At 34.6% G+C, this 13,069-nt stretch overlaps 1 protein-coding gene across 2 annotated transcripts in view; it reads right to left on the reverse strand.

Annotated features, from left to right (window-relative positions):
* Positions 1-599: 599 nt before the first annotated feature.
* Positions 600-13,069, reverse strand: part of LOC129254868 (E3 ubiquitin-protein ligase BRE1A-like) — a 32,375-nt gene continuing 19,905 nt past the window's right edge. The window contains exons 12-20 of one of the 2 annotated variants that reach the window (XR_010295533.1): positions 12,621-12,931; positions 12,257-12,341; positions 11,756-11,938; positions 11,173-11,301; positions 10,467-10,676; positions 9,297-9,437; positions 7,190-7,291; positions 4,918-6,216; positions 600-4,368 (exon numbers count right to left, since the gene is read on the reverse strand). Coding sequence is in view for 1 of the 2 variants with exons in the window: in XM_054893407.2 (XP_054749382.1) it covers positions 6,040-6,216; positions 7,190-7,291; positions 9,297-9,437; positions 10,467-10,676; positions 11,173-11,301; positions 11,756-11,938; positions 12,257-12,341; positions 12,621-12,931 (1,338 nt within the window). In the remaining variant the exon portion in view is untranslated. Of the gene's footprint in view, positions 6,217-7,189; positions 7,292-9,296; positions 9,438-10,466; positions 10,677-11,172; positions 11,302-11,755; positions 11,939-12,256; positions 12,342-12,620; positions 12,932-13,069 lie in introns of both variants that reach the window. The other variant, XM_054893407.2, reaches the window with a different exon arrangement.

Consider the following 13,069-nt stretch of genomic DNA (forward strand, 5'->3'; position numbering starts at 1 on the left):
TTATTACGAAATCACATTTAAATTCCAGTTGAGTGTCTTATAACATATTACTGCCGCAGTCTCAGTCATATCATGCTGAGGGGATGGGTGCAATCGCATATTGATCAAATATCATTACAGATTTACTATCATGTGCAATTTGGCAACTTAGGCATGACTTTTATTCAGATTTAAAACTTTGTGATACATGTCCAGGGGGGTGTTTCACAAAGATTTAAGTATGAGAGTCACACTTAAATGTAGCCTGATGCGTACGTGATATGCAACACGCAATCTTATTGATCAATATGTAGTAGTGCACGTCCTCTTAGCATGATCTGAACAATGCTGTCATGCCTTTTATACCGCGTGTGACTAGACATTTAAGTGCTACTTTAAGTCATACTTAAATCTCTGTGAAACACCCCTGTGCAGATGTGTCATTTCAAATCTGATCTAAGGGTCATATTTTCATCAACAAAGGTTGAATTTGATAAACCTGATTTCTTTCTAAAATTGAAGGTAAAACTACTCTACACTGACAATGGCAACTATAGACCAAATCTCAATCACGCAAGGACAGTCATATCGATAATGCAAAAACAACCAACACAAAAGGATTCATGGTATGCCACAATACATCAGCTTTTTATTCCAACAATGCAAATAAGGGTACCTTGCAGGCAATGTATTTTACAAATAGCAGAAAATTACAGGAAAGCATACTTGCTAGGTAATTTCTTATCCAAGTAATATACATAATCCACTTCGAAATCATCCATTGGCAAAAGGGAGAAAATATGACTGTGTAAAATATTGTCATTTAATAGAATTCACAATGCCGTAAAAAACATACTATTTAATTCTTCAGTTTTACATATGTATCTGATGGCACATCAGCTATCCTTTATTCTCAAATTTTACCAACATCAAGAACAGTATGTGTGTTTCACGTTGTAACACATGTTCATAGCTAATATTAGTGAATTGTATACTCCTTATAGTTTAAAATTACTGGAAGCAGAACAAACATTTTCACAAATAAGGGTGAAAAGACAAGTACAACATTGTGGGTACCGGATTGATTCTGTCAACATTACATATGATCTCATATGCAATAGTAACTCTTTTGGCAGTATTAAATGTAATCTTACTTCAAAACAACATTACATAAAAATGGAGTTTTCAACCTTGTGATTAATCAACAAACTTCAAATTACAATCTAATCTAGAGTGGGAACACCAAAATCCTATCTTTGCTAATGAGTATACCAATCAACTGGAAATGTTCAAACTAGACATACATTTTATGATGCCAATTATTTATCAATATAACATTGCATTCCACATGAAAAGTTATTATTATATCAAGACCAAGAAAACCCATTTTTCTATGGAAAAATATTGATGCTTAAAAAAGATGTACCTTTCATTCACCTGAAAACTACATTAAATGTTACGAATGAGATATAACAATTTTACTGCTAAATAATAAGAATGAAATGATCGAGTCTGACATCCCTGCAAGCAACTAGAAATATGCAATATCCCACAATACACCATAGGATTTAATGCAAAGTATGAACAGGGGCCCTTTTCATAAAGTATTCTAAGTATGGTAAATTTGCCATTGGCAATAACCATGGTAACCTGGATTGTGATTGGCTAATAAGCCGTTACCACTGTAGTTGCCATAATGATAATGGCAAAGTTACAACAGTTGCAAGTCCTTTATGAAATGTGCCTCAGATGATATAATGGTGAATGACACATGCTCCTAAAACCTATGTGAAATATGCTTTTAATATCAAACTACCCATCTCTCTGTCCTGACCATAATCCAATCTGGAGCTCGTTTTTATAACTTATAACTATGGTTGGTAGCTTTGCCATTATAACAAGGAATCCTTGCTTCAGATTGGCTACTGATCCATTTTACCATGGTGGTTGTCATAATGCAAAGTTACCATAGTTGTGACTCTATGAAATGAGCCCCTGGTTAAAATCTGATGCAAATATCATATCACATGATAAAACACCTGTAGGCTGTCTCAGTTCTTTCTGAAGAAATCATTAAAATGTTTGAAAACCTCCTAGAAGGCAATGGTCTAATAACAAATATTTGAATGTTTGAAAACCTCTCAGAAGGCAATGGTCTAACAATAAATATTTGAATGTGCATGAAATCAATAAAATTGGTCCTTCCTTTATTCTTGTTTTAAAATCTGTAAAAAAAAAAAATCTTTTTCAGATAATTCATAATATTTCTTAATAGAAATATTTACCAAATAAAATTTCATTTAAACTTTATTTTTAAGTTAACTTAAAAAAAACTGAAGGGGAAAATGCCCTGGATTGGTACAACAGTTGACTTTATTAACTTGTGTAAGGGAAACAACACAACAGGAAACTCAATGGATTAAGAGCCCTTAATAATAAATGTGAGACAGTATTTACAAAAGGTATGAAGGGAATCTGAGAATCTTTCAAAGTCAAGAATAAGGGAAAAACACATTCAATGGCAAAACATAAAAATGTGATCTTCAAAATCCATGAAGGGTAAGCGTTGTGGCAGATTAGGTCTGAAAGTTTTCAAATATTGAACACACTGTCAAACAATGAGTTGCAAATCTCTTTATTCACTGTGTATTGTTTGCTTTTTTTACCAGTTACTACTAAAAGCTTTATTACTGTGTTGAATCTTTGCCCGGTTACAGCCAAAAGTTGCACTTCAGATTAATGGGCCGTATGCATAAAAACAAGCAATTGCTTGTGCTAGCCTTTTGCTTGAATCAGTATGCACACAAACAAGCAATTGCTCATAAGCAAAAGCTTATGCTTACAAGCACAGACAATTGCTTACTACTCGTAAGCAAATGCTTACCAAACAAGCAATTGCTTAAAACCGTATGCATAAAACAAACCTTTTACTTGTCTTGATAAGCAATTGCTTGCGTTTTTTCAAGCACCTCCAGAACAGCTTGAGCTCTTGCTTACTCATGGCATTCTCGTTTAAGGATTAAATTTTCATACCATTTCAAGCTCCATATTCCAGAGGTTATGTTGTGATTTCATATCTAATCAAATTCCTGTTATTTTAGACTTTTTACGGCAATTTTTGTCCATCGATCTACACAGAAACCCCCCTGATGCTCTGCGCTGTTTTCCCCCTATTTGCGTAATAAAAAATACTTCTGCCAGGTCGGGAACGAAGCGTCGTTGTCCTACTGTGCGATGTTCGCACAACCGTAACGATCCTTTGTCCAACACATAAGCAATTGCTTAGGCAGTGCAAGCAAAAGGTTTCAGCACAAGCAAAAGCTTGTGCATACGAATTTAAGCAATTGCTTGAACTTGCCCTTTTGCTTGACCAGCTTTTGCTTTTGCTTAAAGCATTTGCTTATAAGCAATTGCTTGTCTATATGCATACGGCCCAATGCCTTGAAATATCAGTCAAAAACAAATTTCTCGAGATATAAGGCCAGGTGAGTTTCAGCATCCAGAAATATATGTGTATATTCTTAATCTATTAAAAAATTCATCAATTATAATTTATATTACTTTGACTTTTATTATTTTACTTGGTTCTCTTTCCAAGGGGTGGCATGTGTGTAGTGTTCATCATGGGCTTTATGAACTTGAATTTCTCAATGCCCTTGTGTATTTTCTCCCTTTGTAGGCCCCTACACTCAGTAAAGCTGAATTATGTGACATCCTCTTCATCTTCTGAATCCCTAATCTTATATACATATACAACTCTATTTACAAACATTATTTTCAGATAACAAGATATCATAATACATATCATACAATTTATTTTGTACATAACACAAACATATTTTTTTGTTATGTAGAAGCCACATTTAGTGACAAGTTGACCAGATTTATATAGACTTCTTGAGAAAGCTGGAGAGCCACCTATAAGAAGAAATCTGTTTTTAAAACAAAAACTTTTTTTAACATAATAATCAAACTTCACGCTTTAAAAGGCAGGAAAATAATGATGCAACAAAAGTTCCTCCACTACTTGGGAAAAAGTCTTTGCAAAGAATTATGTGAAGACACTCAATAATCATGGCATGTTATGTCGGACATGATAACAATGCACATCTATGAGAATTAGATTTGATTAAGAACATAAAAAAATAAAATAGCCTGGTAGTCTAGATCCTGAATTAAAAGAAAAACTCTGAATATCAAAATTAGAAACATAAAATCAATGAAAATCTGTTGTTTATGGCAGCTAAAAGACATGTTCAGATAGTGCATGACAAACCCAAGCCAAATTCAATGTACAAAGTCAATGGGATGCAACACATAAGAATAAGATGCAGAGGCAGAGGCAGGCCTACAAAATACTGCAATTCAATTATGAAATCAGACATGGGTCTTTCCATGAAGTTGGGGCATGAATTGTCATTTCAGCATAACTCAAGACTGATTGTACTATGTATTTATTGTTTGTAGGTTTTACATTTAAATCAAAGGCATAAATTTTACTGGAAATTTGGGGCCATTTAGACTGATTTTTCATGAAGTTATTGAGCAAAATAGAGAATGATGCTGTTACAGGCAAAAAGTGTCCATGTAACATCGGGATAATTACATTCGGACCTAAAAGTAAAATTATGGCAATAAGGTTGACCAACACTTGATACAATATGCACATTAATTTAACTTTACGGACCAAATGTAAATATCCCTATGCTACACGGACACCATGTCCACTGTCAACTAAACAGCATTATACACTGTTTTGCTTAATAACTTAATGGAAAATTAGTCTAAATGGCCCCAAATTTCCAGTAAAATGTATGGTCTTAATACAAATGTAAAGCCTACAACAATAAATGTATCGTATAATTAGTATTGAGTTATGATGAAATGTCACAATTTGTGCCCCAGCTTCATGGAAAGACCCATGTCATGAGTTTGGGCAAATATCATACAAAATATTAGAATTATGTTATGCTTTTTGCTTTGCACTTGTTGCACTGAGGTGCATATTATGTTCGGGCACAATCATTGAGTGCACACAAACTCACTTGAGCATAGTTGATTGGCCACAAGCGTAATAATATGCAGGTATAAACTTTATCGCAAAAAGCTGTCGAACCATATCTGAACACTAAAAAAATAGTAATATCTAAACAAGGCTTTGGAGTATGCAAGCATTGGCGTCTGGCAGAGAGGGTTTGGGAAGGGGTAGTTTTTGTTTTTTTAGATGGAATGATTGGACATACAAGATTGAGTTTACAGTACACTTAAATGAACATGATTCAAGCAAAGTCTGATATAGATTGGAATACAGCACCACTTAATGATGTTGGAACCATGATTAATACTAATCTTTGGTGTGTATGTACAAAGGAATATTGACTCTGCTATTAGCAAAATTGAGTTACTTGACTATATTTGAGGACAGTGAAAAAATATATCCTTATCTGGTATTATCTAATAATACAATGAAATACCACGAACCAAGTGAACTAATGATGGACAGTGCCACTATTTTGCTGCAAAGAACAAAAGAATATCACCTTATGGAATGTCCTACAAAAAATTGAGTTCTTCCCGATCACACAAAGTAGATAAATTCAGCTAATGATATGGATGTGATAAATTGAATATAAATGATACAACCATGCAGAATGACATTGGTTAAATGGGGGTAAAAGTCAAAGTCTGGTCAATCAAGCAGCGTATTGTATCATACAAGCAACTCGGCATCACATTTTCAATAACAGAGACAAATCAATTCTTTCCACATAATGAGACATCGGATAAGAGGCTTTTTCTTCATGCCATGATTGATTAACATAATCAATCGATTCAATGTAATCAAAATCCATATTTCAGCTGGTTACACCTTGTAGCATTCACATTTATTCCAATCCTTCTTATATCATTGCCATCACACTAGGCTCAATGACACAGCCAAACTCAACACCAGCCCAATTTTCATCAGCTGTTACAAATACCTTACAGTCAGTCATCACCATCAATGTCACAATGACATCACCAGTCCAGGAGCAAAGTTAAAACAACTTTGAAATATCCTCAGTCTAACCATATTCGATGGTAGTCATTGGCTCCAAAGCCAGCATTGCACTTGGGACACTTTCTCTGTCTGGTTTCATATCGCGTCTTGATACAGTTGAAGCAGAAGACATGAAAGCACTTTGTGAGGACCACGTCTTTGCGACCTTTCTTACAGCATGGGCAGGTCAGTTGTTCCTGAGGAAAATAAAATGTGGATAATTCGTAAAATTTCAATGGCATGGTAGGATAACGTATCGCAGTGGACTAATGCCACATCATATATCATTTCTTTTTGGTCCTGACTGCTCAATTTTGCCTTTTCAATAGGTTCTGGGTGGTATTCCAAAGCCATTTTATCTATAAATTTTTAATTCTATCTTTAAAAATGAAATTGGTATTCTGAGATCACTTTTTATCTCTGAGATAAAATAAGACTTTTTTTCCTGAGATAAATTTCTGTGTATAAGCTCCACGAGCCGACCTGGTCTTGAAAAGAGTGATTACATCACAGCATTCATTCTTCCCCTATCGGTCACAGAAAGTTGGGTCAGTCCTGAAGTAGGTTTCAAATTCCTGATTACTTTCAGATAGTCCGAAGGCAAAGACCATAATTTTTGTTTTGATAAACTTTAGGATTTGAAAGTGGTCTAGAAAATGTGCAGATTATTTGTGTTAATAGTTTGAACTTTGATATTTTAGTAGCTACCCTTCATAATCCCAACATTCCTCTTTTCAACTAATATTCACATCACTACTGAAAAACAAGGGTTCATGCTGCAGAATACTGCAAGTGGACCAAGGAAGGTTTGAGGTAGGTTGAATTTACATCTAAAGCAAAGTGCAAAATGGACTGAAGTAGGCCACGCCGAGACCACCACAGGAAGTAAACTCGGTAGGTTCGCTAAAAGGTGACCCACCTGTGGTAGGCCCCAGGACGCCCACAGGTACGAGATCTTCTGGATGTATAACACAGGTGTTAAAACTGAAAAGTTCAGTCACTATTCCTATAATGAGCTATTAACAATGGATATATTTCTACTATTGAAAAAAAAGGTATATCGCTCTGATGCTGAATCAAATAAAAGAATGGAATATTCCGTTCTAAAAAAATGTTATGCCTTGGTACTAGAAACAATCAATTCCTCCATCCTTCTGTAGTGTAACTTACCTTTAATGATCTGACTTCTTCTGCTAAGACCTCATCAGCACTGCTTGCTAGTTCCATTCTCTTATACCTCTCCACCTTACGTTTCAAGCTCACACATTCCTCCTGTATTTCATAGAAATAATTTATAATATGAGTTATCATGATCAAGCACTAAAATCAACTATAAAATACCTTCAAAATATCAATAACCTTTAGACAACTGCAATTTATGGCCCATAATAATAAAAAACCTATAGTTTAACCATGGTTTAATAAAATAATAACAATTTTATATACCGCAAATTCGCAAATTGCCTCTAAGCAGTTAAGAGAAAGGAAAATGAAGTATATAGGAAATAGAAATAGAAATACTTTGCACAACAAAGTGTATCAAAACTAATATTACAATTTACAACTTTTTCTCACCAGATCATGAATAAAGAAATACCATCAAATGGGCCAATAAAAATATGATATGATCAATTTAAGATTTTTAAAAATGAGTTTTAAGCATAACTTTAAATGTATTAACACAGTTAGCATTGCGAATTTGTAGGGGGAGATTGTTCCAAAGAAATGAAGCTGCATAAAAGAAAGAACGCTGACCGTATTGTTCTTAAGAAGTATTAGATCGAGAAAGAAGAGATTGAGAAGCAGAACGGAGAACTCGAACTGGCTGATATCAAGGAAGGAGTTCAGAAAGGTATGAAGGAGCTAGACCATGATATGACTTGAAAGCAAGAAGAATTTTGTAGGTGATACGAGAATAGGAAGCCAGTGGAGTTTGCGAAGCACAGGAGTAATGTGGGAAGAACGAGGGACACAGGAAACAAGACGAGCCGCAGTGTTTTGGATGTGCTGGAGCTTTGAGGTCATTTTTGTGGACAGGCCAAAGAGAAGGGAATTACAGTTATCTAAGCGAGATGTGACAAAAGCATGAATAAGACGATGGGCTGTATTCTGGTCAAGAAACCTACGGATTTTACTTATTTTTCTTAAAGCTACAAAGGCAGACTTACATATAACATCAACATTTTGAGACATGGTAAGGGATGAATCCATGACAGCACCAAGATTCCGCACTATATTTGAAGGCTTAATTACAGACTGCCCGATCCTTACACTAATTTGCGGAACATCAGGACAATACTTAGAATGAAAGTGAACAAGTTCAGTCTTAGAATCATTTAAAGAACGCTTATTCTGAAATGACCAAGTTCTAAGTCTGGGCCAATGTTATGGGAAACTAATTATCAAAACTTTGTTTAAGTTATATATTTCTTGTGTTTACTTGCTTCTTTACCCATGTGTTAATGGTGAAGAAAACTTGCATTTGTTAATTTCATACGCTTCTAATTATTTAATGGGGAATCCAGCCTTGGCCATAAAATGTTGTTTTGGGAAGGAGAAAAATAAATTAAACAGAATGGCGAAAGTTTGAAAGCAATAAGAAAGTTATAGCTGCTTTAAAATTGAGATCACTAATAGTACGTAGATTTCAAATTGGCAACTGGGTAAGTAAAATATGACAAGGGGCAAGGACAACTTTCCCGTAGGCCATGTACTTTATAATCAGGGATTTGTGGTTTTCTCCTAAGTACCCCTTCCCCTGGGGCAGTGATCTAAATATAATCCAGGTAGTATATTGTTTTATTTCCTCATGAAAGAAAATATAATTTGAAATAAAACTTTTGGGAAAAACATTTTAGCCATAATATGTATTGGAGTACATGGAAGAGTAGTCCTTTACTATGACATCCCATATGCGGCCAATTCAAAGTCTCCACGGGTATAGTGATTACCAATATTTACAACTTAAAAATTCATAACTTTCTTGTTGTTTGTCAAATATTGTTCAAACTTTCACCTATCAACTTGTCTGATTTTTCTTTTTCTTATAAAAACAAGTTTTTATTTGGGTTGGATTCCCATTTAAGTGTTAAATTTGATCATAAATTGAGTATCTAGTTATAGAGATTTACATCACATTTAGCTACCCATAGTTAAACACTCCAAAACTAACCAAGGCTTGACTATTTGTTATTACAAAGAATAAAATATACATCATTTCCATAGCACGTATAAAGTTTTTACAAAAAACAAGTAGTGTTTTAATATCTAAACCTACCTGTGCTCTCCTAAATTTATGATTCTCTTGCTCTACTGCTGATGACTTTTCTTTCACTATCCTCTGGAGTTCTTCCGTCGTTCCATCTATCTTATCTAGCTTTAGTTTTAAATCTGCAGCTTGTTGAGCAATATCCATGGCCTAAAAAAAAGAAATGGATATGAGACCAGGGTGATTAACTCATAGCTAAACCTAAAACTATTTGTTTTTTAAATTTCTTCCGTATTTCTTTGGGTTTTTTTACTTTGTTTTTGTATTGTTTTATTCCAAGGAAATCATCAACGACACTATCTCAGTCATAAATAACATGAAATCAATTGCTTTTAACCCTATCTAGGCAGGTGGGGGGCCTCGTAGGACCCCCCCCCCCTCAACGATTCACTCAATATTTTCCCAGCGCAAATTTTTTTTACTTTTGTATGATTATTTTTAGTTTGGCTGGTCTAAATGGATTTTATGCTGTTTATGATCTGAAGAGTCCCCAACAAAGTTCGAAGAAATACATAAGAAATTGATTTGATATCGCAATTTTTTTCACGTACCTTTGCTGAGAATACAACAAAGATTTTATTTTTTTAGAACATTTGGAGCTTTATTTAGCAAGTTAGTGGAAAAGGTCTGATTTTACATACTAATTATGCATTAATTAGCATAACGAGTTAATAGCATCTTGCATGAAATAAATTATCATACTATTTTGTAGATTATGTCCCAGGCAACCTGCATGCCAATTTTTGGCGTAATTTTGCAACCACATATTTGGGGATCACAAATTTGGTCTCAAAAATTGCCCAAGATTTGAAAGAAAAAAGTCAGGTCACGGTGTGGTGCCAGCTTTCCACGTAACAGATTTAGCGCAAAAAATGTTGAAAGGGTTAATCAGCCCCCCCCCCCCCTTCTCAATCCTATTAGGGTTAAAATGATGAAGAAAAAGTATAAATGAATATTATGAATACACAAAGATACTATGTAACATTCATTTAAAAAAAATATATAGAAAAAATAATTAAGAAAATATCTTATCACAAGTAGAAAAAGGAAATGATGAACATGAGAAAGGATATCAAATAAGTTGGAAACAGAATACTGACAAATAAAAAAATAAATGGAAAATATGTAACTTAAAGAGCAAAGAAACACACAAAAATTGAAAACCATAAGCTGTCATACCTTTCTTTTATGCATATCCATGGTTTGTTGTCTTAGAGTAAGTTCTTTCTCTACAGTACTCAAAGTAGTCTGTAACACCCTCTCTTTCTCCTCCAGCTTCCTAACAACCTGATTCTGAGCATCGACCTGGGTTTGTAACGTCCCTACCTGATCAGCTAGAACATCCTTCTCCTCTCGTAATAACTTGTGGATCTGATTTGATTTTATCCTCTGTGGAACAATCAAGGATAAATAGATTGATAATTATCAATTATGTTATCATTATGTAAGTATTATGAAGGCATGATAAATCAATCTCGCCTCAGTAACTCATAGGTTTGTGATTAATAGCAACATTGCTTTGTATAATCATGGACCTACAAAGAGATGGACGATCGTTCTTATGATGCAATGATAGTCACCAGCTTCTGATCATGGCATCTTAATGAGAACATAGTAGATGTTTAGACAATAGTTACTACCAAGGCACAAACGCACATTTGATAATTTACAAAGGAACAGTTTTCCTGGTCTTGGTTTTGGTTGGATGATATCCTTTATCAAAATATGATTTTCAATCAATATGCTTCAGATTTGGAGCAGCAAAATTGATAACCAGCCAATTTTTGTGCTATAAAAGTTGCAAACTTTAGCACATAGATAATTACCTACTACTGAACTTCTTTCAAATTTCAGATCTTTTGAGCACTTTTTGCATAATACCTACCTCAGACATGAGTTTGAAATTAGCATCATCCTTTTCTCTGAGTTGTTGTAAGAGTCTTGTATTCATCTCTTGCATATCTTCAAAGGCTTGGCCTGTTACATCCATTTCAGATAACAGAGCTTCCTCCTCCTGCAAAAATGAAAATATATATCTTACGAAGATGACTACATGATACTATGATATACAAAAACTCCTTCATCACTTCCAATATTTTTTCTAGTATCACACAACCATTTTTTGCTCCATTCACATTATAAAATGATTTGGTAGATGAAGCCATCTCCACTTCTTCATGATCTTCACAAGGTAATTCGTTTCACATGGTAGTGACATTTCCACTCCAATTTATAAATTTCATAATTTTGCGTTGGATAAGCTTTAAGTTACTTCGAAACTATATCCTTTCAATTTTATCTTTATTCTGACTGTATGGTGATAACTCAATTAAACATACACGTCTTTTACACTGATCTTGTATTTATAGATACTGTACTTCTAACTGCAATAGATGAGATCAAATCAAAATATGATTCATCTATATCTACCCTCTTAAATTACATTACACTCCAGAAGAATGACCAACCTGTTTCTTTTCAGCAAGTTTCTTTTGAAGCTGATGAATGCCTTCTTCGAGTGCTCGTATCTTTCTCATCGCATCGTCATCAGCCATCTTTCTACTCTCCTGTCTCTCCCTCTCCTCTAGGTGGCGTATTCTTTTTTGGAGTTCATCAATCTCCATCCTAGCCTTCCTCTCATTAGACATTATCTGGAAGAGTTAAAAAGAAAATCAAGTTAGAGGGAAAATTCAAGCAATCATTGTGAGCTTTCAAATTATGACAAAAAAAAAAAAAAAATGTCTTGCCTGCATTACACGATTCAACATAGCAGCAGTGCTGACTTTGAAAACAAGTACACGTAATGAACGATTTATTCTCCCCTTTAATCAAACATTCCCTGAATCCAATTTTTTAACCAATAACAGTAAGCAACACTTAATATACAGTATAAACACACACTTCGTGCTCTACAAAAACTAACTAAGTTTTGAAATCTATGTTTATAACCACACAGTGAATATACCAACCTGCGCCTTTTCTCTCTGCTCTTTCGCTAGACCCTTGTACATATCAAGCAGCAACTTGAGTTCTTTCTGACTCTCCTGAGCTTTCCTGTCATTGAAAAAAAGAATCGGCAAACATTTAGTCTCAAAGGTAATTGCTTCAATAAGAAGAGCCTATGATTACTTTACTAATGAAGTGACACAAAGATATACAATACTCATTTTCATTATGAATATGTAAGACAGCAAAAATATCAATAATTATTGCCAAATTAAGAGTCAACATAGATTAATTTGGATCTTTGGAAGAGAGTGTAGCTCTCATGGGCTAATAATGGCAATACACACTGTCTCATAAATAAGAATTTAAAGAAAAAGCACTACTCACTTCAATGATGCTCTTAATTCTTTGACCAGATCTGACTCATTCTTCATTCCATCTTTCCCACTATCCTCCCTCTTCCTCTCTCTTTCCTTCCTCTCATCCACATGATGATGGTGGTGGTGGTGGTGGGTGTGGTCATCACGCTTAGATTGATCATGCCCACCTTCCCTGTGTTCTGAGCTGGCATCCTTGCTATTACTGTTGCTACCACTGCTTCCACTCCCTGAGGAAGATCCTAATGATGAACTTGACGTTCCGCCGTGATGTGAGGTGCTATTGCCAAGTTGACCATGTTTCTCAACTTCAGTTTTTAACTGAGGAAAACAAGTAAAAACAAAAGAACGTGCCATTCAGGGATAACTTCTTGTAATAAAATGCTGCTAATGTTTTCAAAATCTGGAAGTTTACACTACAGTACATTTCAAACACTAAATGGGGACCAGACTGAGCTT

The sequence above is a fragment of the Lytechinus pictus genome, chromosome 2 (genome assembly GCF_037042905.1).
Source record: "Lytechinus pictus isolate F3 Inbred chromosome 2, Lp3.0, whole genome shotgun sequence".
In the NCBI taxonomy this organism is placed as follows: domain Eukaryota; kingdom Metazoa; phylum Echinodermata; class Echinoidea; order Temnopleuroida; family Toxopneustidae; genus Lytechinus; species Lytechinus pictus.